The sequence below is a fragment of the Embiotoca jacksoni genome, unplaced genomic scaffold (genome assembly GCF_022577435.1).
Source record: "Embiotoca jacksoni isolate LCO1_2020_lvr unplaced genomic scaffold, fEmbJac1.0.p SCAF_6, whole genome shotgun sequence".
NCBI lineage: Eukaryota > Metazoa > Chordata > Actinopteri > Embiotocidae > Embiotoca > Embiotoca jacksoni.
In genome coordinates, this window is record NW_027185414.1 from 17,109,788 (window position 1) to 17,128,835 (window position 19,048).

Sequence of the window (19,048 nt, forward strand, 5' to 3'; positions counted from 1 at the left end):
GTCGTGTGTCGTCAACTTTAACACTGTCTAATACTTTAGTACAAGCCTTTGATTGATGACTTGTCATTATGATCCTTCTGAAGTACAACAAACAGAATCTAAATCTTCTTTTTGACAGGGCATGAACTATAAATGAATTGCAGAGCTGAACTGGCTTTAGGGCAGCAAACAATGATTATTTTCATCAAAGATTAATCTGTAGTTCATATTTGACGAGTTAATTGTTTTGTCTATAAAAATGTCAGAAAATAGAGAAAAATACATCTGAAGAGGCCTGGCTTGTTCTGTTCCACCATTTACTGAAAACCCAAAGGTATTTGATTTATAAGGTTTTAAAAGAGAGAGAAACCATTAAAAGGAGCAGTCTAATAGACGAGTGGGAATGGAACCGTAACCCCCACGGTTTGTTTCTGTCCACGGACTTTTGTGGCATGTTGGTTTCTGGTCTACCTTTATTCTGTCCTAATTTTTAAAGACAGAAATGCTAATAAAAAAATGTGAGTAATCAACTAAGTGTTTCAGTATTATCCACATTGAGTGTCTTGTGTAAGATATGTATGCATCAGGCTTTGGCTGATAGTCCTAGTAATGTTTAAACCACATTTATCGAGGATTAACATTTACCTCTTTCAGGAACTTTGAAATCACTTATTTTCTTTTTTTTTTTTACTTTGTTTGTGTTTAATTTTACTCGCTTTTTAAGGCGTGAGGTTGACACAGATCAGGATTACACTAAGTGGTAATTTTCCTGAGCCTTTCACCTTAAATTTCCATGTAAATCCCCTCCCTTTGCAGGCATGCTTGTGAAAAGCAAAGCAGCTTCATTATGGCTTAATAATAGAAGACAAGTGGATGCTCCATACCTAGCCTCCATCTGCAGACTACCCGCTGACATTCAGCCCAATTATTCACACTTGCTTGAATTCCACTACCGCCACCAGGAGAGGATGTCCTTTAAAAAAGTAAAGATAGCAAGAAAAAAGTTATGTCACTGAGATCCTCCAGGCATCTTTCTGTTTTTCCTCAGATATGCAGCATTGCTTGCTAGCAGCGTGTGTACAGTGTGGACTGCTCCTGGGAGAAATCATTTGCATTGTGAACTGTGGTATGTAATGGATGTGGTTGTGTCAAGCTGTTGAGCCCACAAGCTGTGCAACATCAGAGACATTCAAGATTTTAAGCGTACCCAGAAGTTTTAGATATGTTTGTGCTCTCTATTAAAGTGTTGAAACTGCGTCAGCTGGGTCACAACTGGCACTAAAAACTGTGCATTTGGTTACAAACCATGGAGTATAAAAGTTCAAATGTAAGGTAACCGGTGGATTCAGGTGATACACAGTACATGTACATGTGCATAGACCTGCATTAATTGATTTTATTTTTTTTTTTTTTTGAGGGGCAGTTCAACAAGCTATTAATATAGCTATGACATATTTTTCACCTTAGAGAAATGGTCTGGAAAGCGTGTTTGCCACTGTTGCTTTTTAATAAAAACAGAAGACATGGAGCAACATTAAATGGAATTGGAAGCTACTCTCTGATGCTTGAGGCTCTGTTTTGGTCTCCACGAATTCCTGGGGGGAAATATATCTCTATTCAGCTGTTAAATGTGCTAAATATGTTCAATAGCTAACTATCTGTCTTTTGTTTGCTGCTGAGTAGGAAGCATAGAGCAGGTTTATGAGAATATTTTACTGAAAATGACACTGAATCTGACTGAATCAAAACAGACCATTTTTTTAATATTTTATTCATACTGATTAATGCAGCTCTAAGTACCCTGATTGCTGGCAGCTCTCTGCAGTAATGGGATTTCAGTAAGAGACTTGGTAAGAGAAGAAAAAAACCTAGTAAACACATATTTCTACAGAGACCTCATTTCTCGTCTGTGAAAATGGTAGCTTGATTTCCTGCAGGCAGGGTTTTTATCAAAGTGCATGTGCATGACAGGGAAAGTATGACTGTGGAAGAACTGTTTCAAAGAAAGTGCCGTCTCCGTGTATCGTAGGGCATCGTTTACTTCAAATTTTTTTGTCTGCATCATTGTTAATGTCCTTTTTGTTTCTTTGTCGTTCTGTTGCAGGGTCACTCCCCCAGATGGAGAAACATCCCCCTCAGGTGATCCCGGGTGTTCAGATGGGCTTATAGGTGCTACTGGTGGCGCTGGTGCTATGGCGATGCCTGCCACCTCCACCCTCTCGTTGCCTATGAGTCAGGGGAAACCTTCTCTGCGTCGCATCAAAGGTCGCATTCACCGCAGCAAGAGCCTGGACAGCATCGATCTGCTCGACTCTAACGTAAGGCAGAGATGTTTGTATTCCTGTGGCAGTGATATTTTACAGTCTTGCATTAAATATAAGCTGTGATTACATTTATTAAATTACAGTTCCTGTGGGTTCAGTGGAGACTAAATGTCCAAGAAGTCCTAATACATTTTTATTATCCTAACGGTTTCATTCAAATTTAGCATTTAGACAAGCTACATCACTAATACGAACCAACGCGCACACACGTGCACACACACTCACACAGGATGACCTTTGGTTATGCAATATTTTTGGGGGTTTTCAGATGAGCACAGTTTAACACATTCCATATGTCTCTCTCTATGACTGGTTTATTCTCATGAAAAGTATTAATCTGATAAATGTAAGCAGCTTGGACCTAAAAACCGTTCCTAACTCTGGGATAGTCCATTGAGCTTGGCCCACTCTCTCCAATGGTCAACTCATGCGTATTTGTGCGCGTGTGCTTGTGTGTGTACCTGTGTGTGTGGTGTGTGCGTGTTTATGACTAATGTGGGCAGTTTTGGGAAAGCAACCAACGATTTATGATGTAAAAGCATGCCAACCTGCTACTAATGCATTGGTAAGGCTGTTTTTTTGTGGCATGGGACCACAGTGGAGACACAGCTAAATCTCTCTCTGCACTTCACTGCTGAGTGTGTCTCTCCCCCCTACTACTTTCTTCATGTGTTGACCCTCTGTAGATGTCTCCTTTAATAAATGTCGGCAGTGTGATGTTTCCTCATCCACCCCCGTCCTTCCTCTCCATGTTGACAGTCTGCAGCATGGCTGTGCATGTGTCCAAGTGTGTGTGCGTGCTCGTTGTGGGTGTTCAGTATATTAGCGAGCCTTAATTGGAGGTCGCCTAGTGTGTCTGTGCAAGGAGTTATTGTTTGTCCCCTGCACATCACCTGGCCTGTCGTCAGAGCCAGACTGGGCCTCGTTAAGATTACGTTTAAAAGAAGCAACATTTGAAGTTCGTATCCATTATTGATGTGAAGGAGGGCTGAAGGTGGACAGCGAAAGTCGCAGGGTGGGGGTGACAGTCAGGGACGTGCTCAGAGATGACACAGCACAGCCTCGCTAACCTGCATGATTCAACAAACACACGCACGCAGACACACCCGTGTGTTTGACCGAGATTGTCAGTTTGATTGACTGCTGGCATGAAGTTCCCTGTCAGTTTCTAATTTTGTTACAGAGGTGAAAATATCTCAGATTTTTAACACAACCCTGAGTGCTCTGCTCCATAATACTTGGCAGTGAGCCGTCTGGCCTAAATCAGAGATTTTCTTTTCATACCTTGCAGACATGATTGAAGTAAGAGCAGAGGTGGGTTATACTGGAGCTGTAGGGGCAGATGGTGAATCAAAGTTAAACGTGACTTTGCCGTTATGTCATCTACAGAAACATAAACTTCCAGCGCTCATGGCGCACGTTGTGTCGAGAGGGAGATGCATCATCCAACTATAGCAACACTGTTGCTGGGGCCAAAAATAGGACTGAAATATTTAAGGAAAATAAGAAAATCTCTCATTGTTATCTTTTGTTAACAATGTTGTAGTTTTAATTCTTCAAATGAGATGTTATACCTATGGGTTGACATACTGTAACATTAGATAATGATTTCTCCTTCTGGGACGAATGTCAAAGAAAACCCACCTGGTTACGCGCCTGACCTTACACGCTGTTTTCAGTTTTGGACGTTTCCCTCAGTTTTCCCCTCGGAAACGTGAATGTCCGTCACTCGCTCATTGCTTCATGGTCTCAGCCCTCCTGAAGCATTGTAAAGGTCTCCATTGCCGCCTTCCAGAGTTTGATACAAAATCTGGCGTGAGCCCTCCGGTCATTTGTACGGAGAAATCGTGGACGCACCCGGTCCACTCCTCACAAAAAACATGTGTATCTCAGGAACTGATGATGATCAAACAACGAAACGTGCGCCAGTTGCTCATTAGGGATAGAGCTTTCTCCTGCTCCACGCACGTCATGGTGCTGTGCTCCGTGCGTGCGCACGGGCAGTAGTCTCGCAGCGTATTGATTTACCCTTGCACTGTACTTGACATTACTTCAAATGAATAAATTATGATATTTGTATGTGATGTTTTAATTATTAGAGCTACACAGTTGACCAGCAATGGCAATAATGATAATTTGGTTTTAAGTCATTTCATAAGATTTTGACCCATGATTCCTAATGATGCTGTTGATATCTCTGCACTGAAGGAGCTTTAAACAACATTAGCTTCACAGACTGACATGGCCAGTTCCCACTTCAGAGCTTTGAAGGAGCTCAAAACAATATCATGATCTTTAGATGTGCGTTGTAGTTAACAAGGACATTCCAACAAAGTCTTTCATTTACAACTACTAAGCTGTCTGTTGCTTACCTCTCTGGACTGTTTATCTACTGAGAGACTCAATAGTAGAGATTTTTAACAGTCGAGCTCTATCCAGTGTTGTCAACTTAATCACAACACAAAACTCGAACAAAGTTAGGTTTCTTCCTCAACTTGATTTTTTTTGGGGTTAAGCATAAAAAATGTAAACTATGCTTCACACATACTGTATGTAAATAGACACTCTTTACAGATGCCATTTTTTGTATCGCAGTAAGAAAAACACTGCTGTAATGATCAAATAAACAGTGGCTGAATTCCATTTAGCTGCTTTAGTTTCAGGGTGATGATTACGCTATTGATAACTGTACAGTATTTGTGCTTTTCCCCCTAATGATACAGCTAAATGCCTTCAGTGAAAAAAGTTTATTAACCACACAACAGCCAAGAGAACAGCAGCAGTCATAAAGCCCCGTGAGACTAAACATTCACGACAAGCCGGTGTTGATTATATAGGTTATGATTTAAAAAATTGCTAAATATATAATTGTTTTGTCATATGTTAAAAGTAAGATGTGATTTTGGCTTTTCGGACTTTAACAATCAAGGAAATCTCTCTCTTTGGTGGTTTGTTCTGTTACAAGCACTACGTTTCCTTCTCTGTCCGAAAACATTGAATTCGTCACATACACTGATGTGACGACTGTACGAAGTATTTTAGGGATCACTGTAGGGAAGACACAGTTGTATAAAGTCACAAGTCACAATTCTGTCTTTGAAGACCATCCATCAGCAACGATAGTCTTCAAACACAGTCTCAAGAGAACTTATGAGGAAAATAAACTTCCCTTCTTTTCTACCTTCCAGCTGAAACATGATCCTGTATAGTAACAGTGAATCCCAGTACATGCACAAGTTTTACACAGTATAATATTCAGCCAAGGTCAAAGTTTGCATCTGACTCTCAAGCATGGATTCTCAATTACACCTCCTTGTTTCCATTAAAAATAGAAAATGCAGGCTAAAAAAAAAAGGCCTCAGTATCGATTTCATCTCACTGACTTCTGTATGTGTGCAGACATATCAGCTGTTCAGAGCATGTTCCACAAATACATTAGCTTCCATTCTCTTGCCCTGCTGTAGACCATCATAAGATGTCCATGCATGTAAGTCTGAAGCATGAATAATAGATGAAAGAAATGAATCTACTTCATAATGCAGTGTTTTCCTTCTTTCACTTGCAGCTATTTTTGTGTGATGAAAAAAAAACAGCCTCCTGTAAAGCTATAGAGAAGAGAATCTGAAAAGTCTGCGGTTAAAACTGGGTGAATTCATCAGGGATTTTCTCTATTATTTATTCAATATAGACCAATAGCTCCTCCATTTGTCTTTTAATGCAAAGTGGCTGCCAATGGTGTACTTCACTGTGGAGGAAAGGATTGATTCCTCCCGACACTGTCAGCGGTTAGATAGATGTGTGTGTGTGTGTGTGTGTGTGTGTGTGTGTGTGTGTGTGTGTGTGTGTGTGTGTGTGTGTGTTGCTGTGAAGTGTGACCTAATATGAGTCCTTGAGCTGAAAGTACACGGGGATTTCGGGAGATCCATGTTCCTCAGCGCTGTCTGATCCATAGACTGCATATAAAAAATGGATGTAGCCTCCGTGACGCCACCTGTAGGTGTCCTGTGGAGCAGTTTTGAAGCTCAGGTCTGAGTGTCTCTGGCCGTCGCCATCTTAGTAGTGCTTGACTCTTCTTTACTCCAAAAATGAGCAAAGAGGTGAGTGGTGCTGAGGCGGGCCAAATGAAGCCTGGTTGCTAAAACCTTCAAGCAGCTCGCCAACTTTCACAGCACCCACCTGTCACTCAAAGCTGCCACTTCCTTAATTATACATAACTTTAAGTCTTAATGCAATTTAAACAGGTGAGTTATATGAAAAAAATTCACCCCTCTTTCAATTGTCATGAACGGGGAAATGAACAATAGAGACCAAAACGTATTTTTGTACCAGGCTTTAAACATGTTTATCACTGCTGTAAAGTTTGACATTTTAACATGGAGGTCTCTGGGAATTGACCACAGACGGAATATAAAAGTGGACGTAGCTTACCACCGAGGGCTGCAAGTCATTTTGTTGTCGTTCACTAAAGTCACTCCTTCTTATTAGTTTTCTGGCGGTCATTACTTAGATGTTAGGACTCAAAAAGCAGTTTGTTTGGGGACATGTTTGTTGGACTGACAGGCCTTGTTGGTTGCTGCTTTGGATTGACTCACTTTTGGAGTCAGCCTCAAGTGGCCATTAAAAGAACAGTTTTTGGCACTTTGGCTGTATTTTTCATCCATGCAGGTTGCCACTTAGTCTGATTGCTTTGGTTCTGGATTGAATCTAAATAGATACTGCTGCTTACCACCTAGTTTGTCCCAATAAGACAAGAAGAAAACACAATAAAGTTACAAATGAGAGTTAAGGTCAGTCATGATTTTAACTCAAATATTTTTTTTTTCAAGTTTGTTTGTACCTTCCAAAAATGTATTTTTCCTGATCTGTCAAAGCTCAGGCAACTAAAGTTAATTTGTTAAAGATGTTGAAAAATATCTTAAACTCTCATCCTGTATCTCTGTGCTGATGATTCATTAATCATTCATTTATCCCTTTTTGTTCAAAGATAAGTCGAATTCCTTCTACCAACCCTCCAAATCTTTTGAATATTGTGTTAATATCCAGCGGGGACATTGCCTGTGGACACTGAACATACTTCATCGTGTAGTTGCTGGTGAAACAGACTTCTCTGCTCTCTACCGGGTTGACCAGAGATGGCAAACCCTCAAACACAGACTGACAGAGAGAGTGTAAAAGAGAGATTACAAAACAGAGTGATGAATGTGAGGAGGTTATGACATGGATGGGCCATGTGAGGGATGAGAGAAGGGTTTGACAGCAGGGTGCAGGATGTTCCGATTAGATTAATATATTTTCCCTGGATAGACAGGAGGCTACGCAGACACCTTATAACTCATTTCTTTTCATCCCTTGTTCTCGAGGCACAACGGCACAAAATTGCATTCCACATACAAGTTGTTTGTCTTACCTGAGTTGAAACGGGTCGCTGAAAATCGTCTGCAGCCTCTGTGGTCACCCATGTGTGCCTGTCCCTTTGCGTGTGTGTGTCTGGACCGGATGTGGTATTACAGCAGCAACAATTGGAACAAATTATGAAATCCACAGTAGCACTAAGCTTCTGGGATCATCATGCTCATCACCAGTGTGGCAAATTAGCAACAGATAGCAGCCAAAAGCTGCTGAATTTTGTACATTGAACTGGGGTAACAAGGCTTTTAAATATATAAAAATAAAATACAGTTGAACAGATATCACTGATTCTGGAAGAAGCAGCGAGTTTTTGTGTTTAATACCTCTGAAGTCATATTACCTCTGTAGAAAGTGAGGATGAATATGCTTGTGTCTGTGTTTCGCCTTGTGAGACTGAACTTTGAAGGCAGTCAGGCTGTATTGTGTCATATTCTGGAGATGTAGACACACACACACACACACACACACACACACACACACACACACGCACACACACACGCTCAGTGAGACTGTGGTTACACTTTGTGTAGATATATGATGCAATATACATAAGTCAGCGGGCAACTTCTGACTGAGACTACAGCTTTGCTGTCTTTGGCTGCCTCTAGGGGCAGCACTGGTACATTTATTATTGAGAGTGGTACAAAATATCAAAGGCAGTGATTCTGTATATGACACAGCATCTGTGTTTTCAGTATTGAGTTGATAAGCTCCTCAGTTCCATTGTTGAGTAGAATAAAAAATAAACATATATATAAGAAAGAAGACAGAATCAAGTCTTTATACTGCAATAGTAATACGAATGTGAAGAATAAGAAAGGATTGAAGGTGGGTTGTATATCTGCAAATGGAAATATCATTAGAATTATATCATCAGTCATTTTAATTATCTCAGCACAATAAATCACATCAAAAAAATGTTACACCTTTACATATAACAATTTTTGGGTTATTATTCATTGTGTATAATTCTGCATTGTCACTTTCCTCAATTATATTTTAGCTGCAATACAAAATGAACCATGTAAGATTTCTGATTGTATATAGCACAGAGAAAAATGGTAGCGCCCTCAACTCCAAATCGTGAACAATGACCTGTTCACGGTTGTGGCAAGGGTCAAAACAAACAGCAGCACTCACGGATCAACAATCTTCAGTTCATTGAGGGCAAACAAACAAATGTGTTTCAACTATAAGTTATCGTCAGCATAGTTAAAGCCTGCAGAAGTGACTACTTATCGACACTGGTGAGCACAAAACGACAATTGGTACAAAGAGGATGCACAACAGAATCCACGTAAGAATGAACTTCCACTTTACTTCAAAAGGGTGCTTCATTTTCTGATGACGGCTTTTCGCTGAAACTTGATTTTTTTTTTTTGTGCCCAGAACAAACTGAAGATTGTGATCTCTGAATGGCAAATTTCTAGTTGTGCCATCAATTACCTGTCACCATTAACCTACAGCTAAACATTTGGTTTATTTTTCCAAGTACTACTTCAACTACTACTCTTACTCTTACTCTTACTACTCTTGCTCTTACTACCATTTGTGGAAGGTGCATTCAAGTTTGAGTTACTTTTCTACAGTATTTTCATTTTTTTATGAATTATATGCATACTCCACTACATATCAGGAAAAATATTGTAGTTTTTACTAATCTACATTTATCTGATAGCCGTTGCTACTAGTTACTGACTTTTTGCTCATCGTTAAAACTGCTGCACATGCACTAATGTATCAGTAAGGAAATTCCTTACGGTATATATTAACATAAAACTAACAGGGTCTATTCGAATGTACAATTAGTACTTGTACTTTGGATATTTAGCCAGACTCTTATAATTGTGATGCTTTAACTGAATAAAAGGTCTAGCTTGCTGACTGGGACGTCCAGCGGAACTTCTCATTAATTGAACTGACCATTAACCAGAAAATCTATAGGCTGCAGCTTTCAGGTTCCCTACGGCTTTCATTTTGATCGCAGTAATTCATTAGCTTTTTAAAGACATGAAGCCCTCTGTATAATGACGCGCTCCCTGCCCCTCATGTTAGCTCATGCCACGGTACTATGCATCTGTAATGTCAGGCAGGAAGGGCAGGCAGATCAATGTTGGTTCTATAGATAGATGAAGCGATGATCTATGACATCCACAGCGGCAGCATGAAAGTGAGAAGGCCTCATTTAACACAGGATCATATGGAACTGTTCCATTCAATTAAATTAATCAATCACTCCTGGTTTCTAAGGTGTGTATGTGCATGCTCTGTGTGTGTGTGACATCTTTTGGAGAAGTGGCTGAAGGGAGGCCTCCCTGCATACGCTGCAGAAAGTGTGTCTTCATATTAGTATGTCCTGTCGTCGGCTGTCCTCTGTGCGATATTGATTGGTCGCATTAGCGAGTGTGCAGGTCAGCGCTTCTCAGATGGGGACAGAAGAATATGGAGGAGGCCAGAGAGGAGGCATGGAGGAATTAGTGGAGGGCACGGGCAGATGGGATGAGGAACGAAATGAGGAGAAGGAGGGCAGAAAATGAGAAGAGATGAGATTGACTCATATGACCACAAGCTCCGCCCCTCCCACCCCGGCCGTATTGTATTGATTTGCTGTGCCACAGCTGGTTAAAGATGACCTATTGTTCTCGCCCCCATGCTCCTTGTTTACGTGTTGGTTTACAGTATTTGAAAACAAATGTTTGCTCACCACCATGTGGGTAACTGTCAATATTGAATAATACAGTAAGAACCACACTTGCTCTGCGATATTTACTTAATTGAGCAGTGGAATTAATTTTATTGATCAGATCAGATCTGCCGTCCCGACAGAGCTCACAGTGGCACTTACTGTAGCTGTTGTTTCCTGTGAGGTGCTTCTGTTCAGTTCACTACTCAACGTGCTCACACCAGTTAAACTTAAATTTAGCCACAGTGACATGTAATTCTTTTGATGTAATTTTAGCTATGCCTTCACATCCATCCCTGTTTGGGTCACAGTGCTATTCTTGCTCCATTTCTGGTCTCAGTGCTGAAATGTTTTGCTCTGAATAATTTATCAGTCTTAAAAGCAATTACTACACCTTGAAGTCTTTAGTTAACTTCAGCTAAGTGTCATTACAATTCCCTATTTTCTCTGAAGGTCTTGTTTTTGTATTTTGTGGCTGTGTTTGTTCACTGTGACGGAAACCCTGTTGTGTCAGCCGTGAACACAGTCGAGGGCTCCTGCATGAGATGCGGCGGATTATGGAAAGATAAGATTGGGTTAATTTATGACTCCAACATTCATCTCGTACCACGTGGCAGCCTCGTCTAACGAGATGGGATGGATTCTCAGCAGCTCATAATTTAGGCTCTCTCCTCTGTTTCCATGGCAACACAATTACTTTGCCCTGAGTGTGGGAGGTTAGGGTGATAACGCGCATAGGTTAATGTAATGTGAATGGGCAGTTCTTGTGTTGAGAGGGCACGGAGAGAAAACAGGCTGCTGTGTGCAGTTATTTCAACGTGGTTGTTTATTTTAGTGAATCGCTGGGTGAAACCTCTCTGTGCTGTTTGTTGTAGCTCTACAGGAGAGTGTGTTTTCTGCTCCTCTCTTGATGCTTGTTTAAAAAGCAACTGGCGATCTTTGCATAAAATATGATCAAACACAACAACGCGTATATAACATTTGTTAGTGAGAACTAAATTTGTGGTTTTATGTTACTTTTAAAGGTGCAGTCTGTGATTCTGCTCCAAAATAAATTCAACAAATATCTCCTGGCGGCCAGCCACCTGTCTGTTCTGTGTGTGCGCTGAAAATAAAATCCAGTGTTTGTACACAGCCCTGGCTCTGTAAATGGGAAATAAACAAAGTGACTCTGCCACGTCACACCACACTATTCCAGCCAATTAGCAGCAGGGGGGCGTTTGTGTTGGTGCATAGGACATGGTGAAGGGGAGGTGGAGGAAAGAGTGCAGTGGGAGCAAGAGGGAAGGTAAATATGGCACGCTAACTTGCTGAACTCCACAATCACATTGTCAAGTAGGAGTTGGCCGATAAACAGGCAGAGAGGAGAAGCTCAGAGGAACCAAAACTGAAAAAGAAGTGATGAGATCAGGCGAGGCTTTTTAAGGGTGGAGAGACGTCAGAGGGTTGGAAGGCATGAAGACGGATGTGGAGGTTGCTCTGTTTCTGCTTGACAGGTGTGGAACATTAGATCACGTTATGGGATGTGAACTCAGTGCCTCCACTGCGTGGGCCCGTAAACACAGCACATGACAGCAGGACCTCTCCTACCTCCGATCACACTGATGTACAATGAACATTTTCTAGCGTGTACGTCCATAAAGATGAGTCGGATATTCTTCATGATTATGTTCAGCTTGAGTTTACTTGCAGAGTTACTTGTTGTTTTCTGTCTGTTTACATGATGTGATTCAGAGGTAACCGCCAGCTTGTAACGGCCTGTGATAGTTGTGTTACTGCTTTGCTACTGTTTCTGTGCATTTGCGAGGGTTTTCCAGCACAGTGGGATAAATTGGACTGATACAGAATTCAAAATGCTGAGTGAGACGTCACCTTCGTTATTAGCTTAACTACAAACCTACAGTACTCTCTTCTATAACAGTAGTAGTATAGCAGAAGTAGTCAACAAACGTACTAGTTTTTACTCTGTTGTATTTTGGATTCTGTGTGTTCACTTGTCTTTTGTTCCATCATATACAAGATAGAGACATCATCTTCCATGTTGTATAAAGCTGGGTTGTCTAGCTCAAATGTTTGTAGCCTTATCTTGGCAATGTGCATCCAAGAATTTAGGGGATGCAAAAAAAAGAGAGGAAACTCATTGTAGACACACTGTAATTATTATTTTAATCAGAGACCAACTTTATACTCAAACCACTACTAATGAAGGATCAAACTGCTAACAGCGAGACAGTTGCACCTTCATTAATTAAAATTTGTGGGGGCAATCAAGAAGTTTCAAGACTGCTCCTGTTGCACACACATGAAGCGCAGACATGCCCAGAGCAAGGGGAAGCTCTTACTGTTGTGAGTAAATGTTCCAAAGTTTCTTGATCATCAGCCTCTGAGTTACACACTTTTTTGTGATCACTGGTCCGCACCGATTTTTCAATTTCAACATGGATCTGAAACTTGAGCGGAGAGGGTACATCAAATTTAGTGTCAAATGTGTCACAGGGAGACAAATCTGGCGAGAATGGAGAGTGACGATTGGACACGTTGTCATGTTGGAGATCCCAGGTGCCATCATGCCATCTCCTGCTTTCAAATGGAACTGGTGAGCTTGTGGTTACAACATGAGAAGTTGAGTACAAGTGTGATTGAGGTAAAAAATAAGCTGTAACATATTCTGTCACAGTTCATTCAGCTCTGACTTAATTAGAAAAATAATGAATGAAAAAGCTGTTGTTTACAGAATAACACATAGTGTGCAAATGTATAAAAGACCTGACACAAATGATATTGAGTTACTTTAGTGAGCAGTATGTTGAGAAAATCTTACGAAGTCAGTGACCTAAAGCAGATTATACATCTTGAAATATGATTGATTTTTCAACATGATATACCTCCTACTCATCTGATGTCTTTGTCATATCAGTGGAAGAGCAGATAGTAGAGTCCCCTCTGTCCTTGTGCGTTTCATCGGTGGTATATATTGCTCTCTTTTAACAACGTCAGTCTCCTCTGTGCTGCATGGATACAGAAAAATCTCCTGTCTGTAACCTTCTCCACCATGCAGACACCTCCAGAGGCTCTCATTTCACATTTGACTTTTATTTTCCCCCGCAACTAAATTGACCACCAGAAATATGAAACGTTGTCAAGTGAAACGGCCTCGGGGACGTAGTGATGCCAACCTGCAACCTGGCTCTGTGGCGTCTGTCTGCAGAGAGGAGTGATTAATATAAACGACGAAAAGATGAGCGAGGAGACAAATGGGTTAACGGGTGTTATGCATGAAGTGTGTGTGTCTTTCTGCCTGTCACTGCATGCGTGTGTGTGTGTCTGTCTTTGTATGTGCGGGCCTCAGGAGGGATGCTTGCTCGGGGAAAAGGGGGCTCTCAGGATGGATTCGTCAGAAGCCAGGGGCTGTGCTGCGCACCATTAGGATCAAGGTTGCTATTTCAGGATGCTACCTGCTGAGGGATGTACTCTGCTCACAGTTTTGATGGCCCCTCCGCCCATGTCCATTAAACAAGGCCGAGATGGACTGTGCTGCTGCTGAGTAACTGAAAGCGGGCCTATTTTCACAAACTGACCGTCTATTTTACGTCAGATATTTATATGTTTATGACATCGTTAACTGTGCATCTTCATGACTGATTGTACTTTGTCTTTATTCTCAGTTTATTCACTAATCTAAGGTCTGATTATGGTATTGTCGAGCATTTGGTACAATTTCATCCTCAAATGAGATCTCTGTCCTTTCCATGACCTTTTGGAGAATTACATAACCGTCTAAACTTTAGATGGAGAAAGAACATCAGTACAGAGAGGGAAGGCACATTCTCTTCTGCTGCTGTTGTTTTAAATTGTGGATAAATGATTTATCATTTTGCAGTGGGCTGCACTATCTTAGTCGAAAGCACCCTTCATTTCTGCAGAAAATAATATGATTGTTGCTTGTGTTGCATGTGAAAACAGGACCGCGTGTGTGTGTGTTCTTGTAATTCTCAAATTGTGAGGACTTTAATCTGGTCACACAGTCAAATTGAGGAGGCATGACTTTTTGGGGGGGACAAAAAGCAAGATTTTATGGTGAAGACTCTGTGTAAGGTTTCAGGTAAGATTAGGTTTAGGTTAAGGTTACGCAAGTAGTGATGATGGTGACTGTTTAGGTACGGGTACTTCTCTAAGTCAGTATAACATCCTCTGAAGAGATGGGAACACAACTGACTGTGTGTGTGTGTGTGTGTGTGTGTGTCTCTGTCTGTTTCTTTGAGGAACATGAATCAGCATTCTTTGTTGATTGATTTCCACAGCACAGGGACACGACCTGACCTCTGTGGCCTTTGGGGTTAAAGATCACATCTCACTAAGAGTTAGCTGCATATTTATGAATCATGTTCAAGGAAGCAAAAAAGTTTGAATCATTGCTTTAAATTATTCAGATATTTGCTCATAGGAGATGTAATGAAATACAACTAATCAAACAAAAAATACATGTATGTAAGTAGTATATTGTAAGTAAGTACATTTGTAATGCAGTATGCAAACATTCAAACAGATTGACATGATTCAAATTGAGAAATAATACAACAAATGACATTTGCATTGATCCTCTTACATTACAAACCACTGTGAAGGTCTCTTTTTGGGCAAATATAAATGAAAGCACATTATGTGCTTTCAGGCATCTTTATAGTGTTGTAATCACATTCACTTCATGACTCAAACAAGAATCTCAAAGTCATTAAAAACACCAGTTCTGTCTCTTATTTTTATAACTACCATGCATACATGCAGTATGTTGAAACAAGAAGTATTTAATTTAACCTTTCTGTGCAGTACACCTGCGTGGCCACTGATGGTGCTTTTGCTTCACTGAAAGCATTAAAAAGGCCACTGTAGCTTTTTTCCAGTGAGGCTGTCTGAAACAGGTCAGTAAGTGTTGTAATCCTGCAGAGGGCAGCGTTTCACCACGAACCACCTGAACCCTGCAGAGGACCATTGACCTCCTCAGCACTGGTCTCCATTTTAACTGTCTGAACAGGAGAGGGATATACTATCATTTGTAACACGCCTGTGTTTTCACACCTGTGTGTATATATGTATATATACACACATATATATATATATGACTGTATTTCCATCCGAGCAGTTTGTGAATTGATTTTTCAAGAGTCAGAGAGCAGATGGTAAAGAAGGGTCAGAAAGATAAGGCTTGGCTTTCATATATTATGGTCAATAGAAGGTGGATATCTCCCTTTTGATTGTTATTTAAAGCGTCGTCTCTCTGCCGAATTTCTACAGCCTCTGAAATCAAGAAAGCAACCACATTAATATTTTTATGTCTGCTAACTATATATATCTCACTTAGAGTAAAACTTGTGACAGATCTTCCGCTGATGCCTGTTCTGTTGTGGCTCCCTCTGTGACTTCATGGGCGAAGCAGATGCCAGAAAATTTAATTAACTGAAATCGACATTCCAGAAAGGCCCACTGGGGATCTCTCTGCCAAGCAGAGTGGCAGATCTGTGTAGCATCAGAGAAACGCAGTGGTATAGGGGGGGGCAGAATCTTCTACACTTTAGTGTCATTGGCAAATATGTGCTAATAAAATCATTTTAACATTATATCTTATCTATTGGCTGTTAGGAACAGATTACAGAGTGACTCTCTCAGCGGTGGCAGATTTCATTCTGAATTATTGTTGACAGAGCAAACATTAGCACGACACCTTGAAATGAAAGTGGAAGCATCGTGTTTTTACCACTGAAGAAGACTGTGTGGACAACAAGGACACATCATTCTGATGTTTTGTTCTTGTTCTTGTTGATGAAACTGAAAAGGGAGATATAAACTGTCCGGCGAGTTCTCATATTTATGAGGTGGTGCTGAGATATTTCATTAAAAATGAGAGAGGGGGCAGAGAGGAGCGTAGCAAGGGATGACTAATCAGTCAGGTGATAGGGATTTATCATCCATGGGTCAGCGCCTTTTCTCGGAGCTTGCCACAGCATTTTTCTATATTTCTGTTGCCCATTTAAAACATTGACTACAGTCAGCCTGGTGCCATCTGTATGAAGCCAGAGGCTCAGCTGGGCTACAAACAATAAAGGTGGTATTTTGTGCATTTTTTTCTGGATCTCTACCCAGCTTACACCAAAGAGCATCGTCAGAGGAGCACTGTTCAAACAAGCACCTTCACACAGAATATAGTTCTGGCTTGTTTTCAGCGGAGGCTCCCTCAGAGCCTCAGAAACGTTGCCAGTAGATTAACTGTCCTCATATCCCTGCATCCCTTGTTATTCCTCCTGCTTGTTTTCTTTTAATAAAACTGGCTAGCCTCCTTATCCTGACAGGAGGCAGGCAGACTGACAGGCCAGACAAGGAGCCAAGCAGGTGGGTAGGAATAACAGGTAAGGGATGGTAGACAAATTGGGTGGGGAGGGACACGTGCTAGAAAAAGGTCACAGTACTACAAAGCCCTCTGTTTGGTGCAGGCACGGTGGACATCACAGCTCTGTGACGTTGTCGCTTTGGATCCCGTCTTCTCTGTGTGAAGAGCGACATTCATGTCAGACAGAGTGGCAGCCAGACACACATTACTGCATCTGGGCGCACACACAAACACACACTGATAGTGCCTGGCTGGGAGCAGGCTGGAAGAGGGAACACCTGCTTTGGACTTCCTCAGTAACCAAATCCAATGGTCAAACACTTGAAGATAAAAGTGAAATTAATGTGGATAGTTTAATACACTTTAATGCAGTAATTTTGAATCACCTGCAGCGTTTACAATTCTGGCTCGCGACCTAAAATGTTGTTGCTCATTTTGATTCTCAGGGGAGGTAGCTGGATGTATTGGTGAAACCCCTCCTGCCCCACCAAGCTCCACCTCCGTAACAGCAACTCAGTCATCATAGCTGCTGATGGTTTGACCCTAATGGTGGCCCATAAATGAAGCAGCAACCAATGGAGAGAATTGATTTCCAGAAGCTCGGAGGAGTGGTGGAGATTTACGCTCGGAGTCGGTCTCCGCTGCAGGGCTGTATATCACTCTTTCTGAAACATTTTGCTCTTCATCTTTTTTCCATCCCATCACTCTGCCTCCAGCTGTAACGCCTAGAACTGAATGTTCCCCTTTGTTTTTTTTGTTTTTTTTCTGAGATTATACCATTTGCCAAATGTTTTCTCTTTGATCTTCTCTTGTTTAATTTATTCGCTCATTTGCTCTTCTGGCCTGTAGCAGCTTTATTTTTCTCTCTGTTTCAAGTCTGTCTGTCTGTCTGTCTGTCTGTCTGTCTGTCTGTCTGTCTGTCTGTCTCTCTTTCACACACACACACACACACACACACACACACACACACACACACACACACACACACACACACACACACACACCTTTTAGTTGTCCAAGTGAAATTGGCCAGACACTAATAGACCAACCTCTGACTTTCTGGAATTTGCTCATTTTGCTGATTTTCTGTTTGAGTGGTTTAGACTGCAGATCAGTGTAGTCTCACAGCCAGAGATTTGAACTTCAAGTTATGCTTCTAGAGTCATGCTAATGGTACTGTGCATCAGTAGAAAGATCATATATGATAGAAAAAGACATACCTAAATACAATTTGGATACATTGTTAAGTAAAGCACTCCCATGAATCCCTTCTGAAGCAGTACGTCCCTCTGACCTGTGTGCTTAAAAGATCCCATCATTTCCTGTAATCCAGCCCCCTGATTTACTTACATAGTTAATCCAACTACGCAGCTACATATGGATTGTCTTGCTCGAGATTTGCACATTGTATGACAGATGTTTTCTCAGCTTTGTGCTTGTGCTGCTTGTGTGAGTGTGTGCCTATGTTCATGCTAATGTGCTGGTCCATCCTGCTGTGGGCATCCAGGTGCTTCTCGCACCAGGAGCCATAACAGACCTGAGTTTATTAATGCTGTTCATTTCCTCCCGTCTGTTCGCCTGTGGCCGCCTGGCTGCTCGGCTATCCAGTCCAACATTCCACACACTCCACCGGAATTAAGGGAGAGGCCTGCGGCGAGGCAGAGAGCTCAGGAATGTCTCTGTTATCACTGGGAGAGAGGATAGAGGGAGGAAGGGAACAGGAGGTCAGGATAGAGGGCCCCACCATTAGGTTGACTTCAGTCAGGACTGCCGGAGCTGTAGGGGTGTCCATCATCAAGGCTTTGATCACTCCACACAGCTTGGCCCATAGCCTCGTATTACCACAGAGGTACATGCCTCCAGGCCAATCAGAACGCATGGGAATCTAATTTTAGAGCTGCCGCTTTTTAAATCAATATCTCCACTCCTATCACTGGCAGTGTCATGTAGATTATCTCACAGCTTTCACAGATGTCACACCGGGTTGCCTCGGCTCTCAGTCCAGAGTATGTGCTGCTGAGGATCACACTGCATTCACTCACACAGGCAAACGCACTGACTGGCATTCTGCATGTGCAAGCAGAGGGACACATACATGGGCAAAAGCATCCCTCTGGGTCAACTGTAGCTGGAGTCAGACCGTGTGCAGGCGAATGCACGCATGTGTGGTGAGTGAGCGTGAGAAACTCTTTGATATTGTACTACGAGCACAGAGCGGATCAAATGTTTTGGAAGGTTATAGATGAGCAGAGTGCTTTTATTTTGTCGGTA

At 41.6% G+C, this 19,048-nt stretch overlaps 1 protein-coding gene across 18 annotated transcripts in view; it reads left to right on the top strand.

Annotated features, from left to right (window-relative positions):
• The window catches only part of tjp1a (tight junction protein 1a), a 99,403-nt gene that overhangs the window by 17,223 nt on the left and 63,132 nt on the right, over positions 1-19,048 (top strand). For all 18 annotated transcript variants that reach the window (XM_069174225.1, XM_069174230.1, XM_069174233.1 and 15 more), the window contains exon 2: positions 2,084-2,297. In XM_069174225.1, coding sequence (XP_069030326.1) covers positions 2,084-2,297 — 214 coding nt within the window. The remainder of the gene's footprint in view (positions 1-2,083; positions 2,298-19,048) is intronic.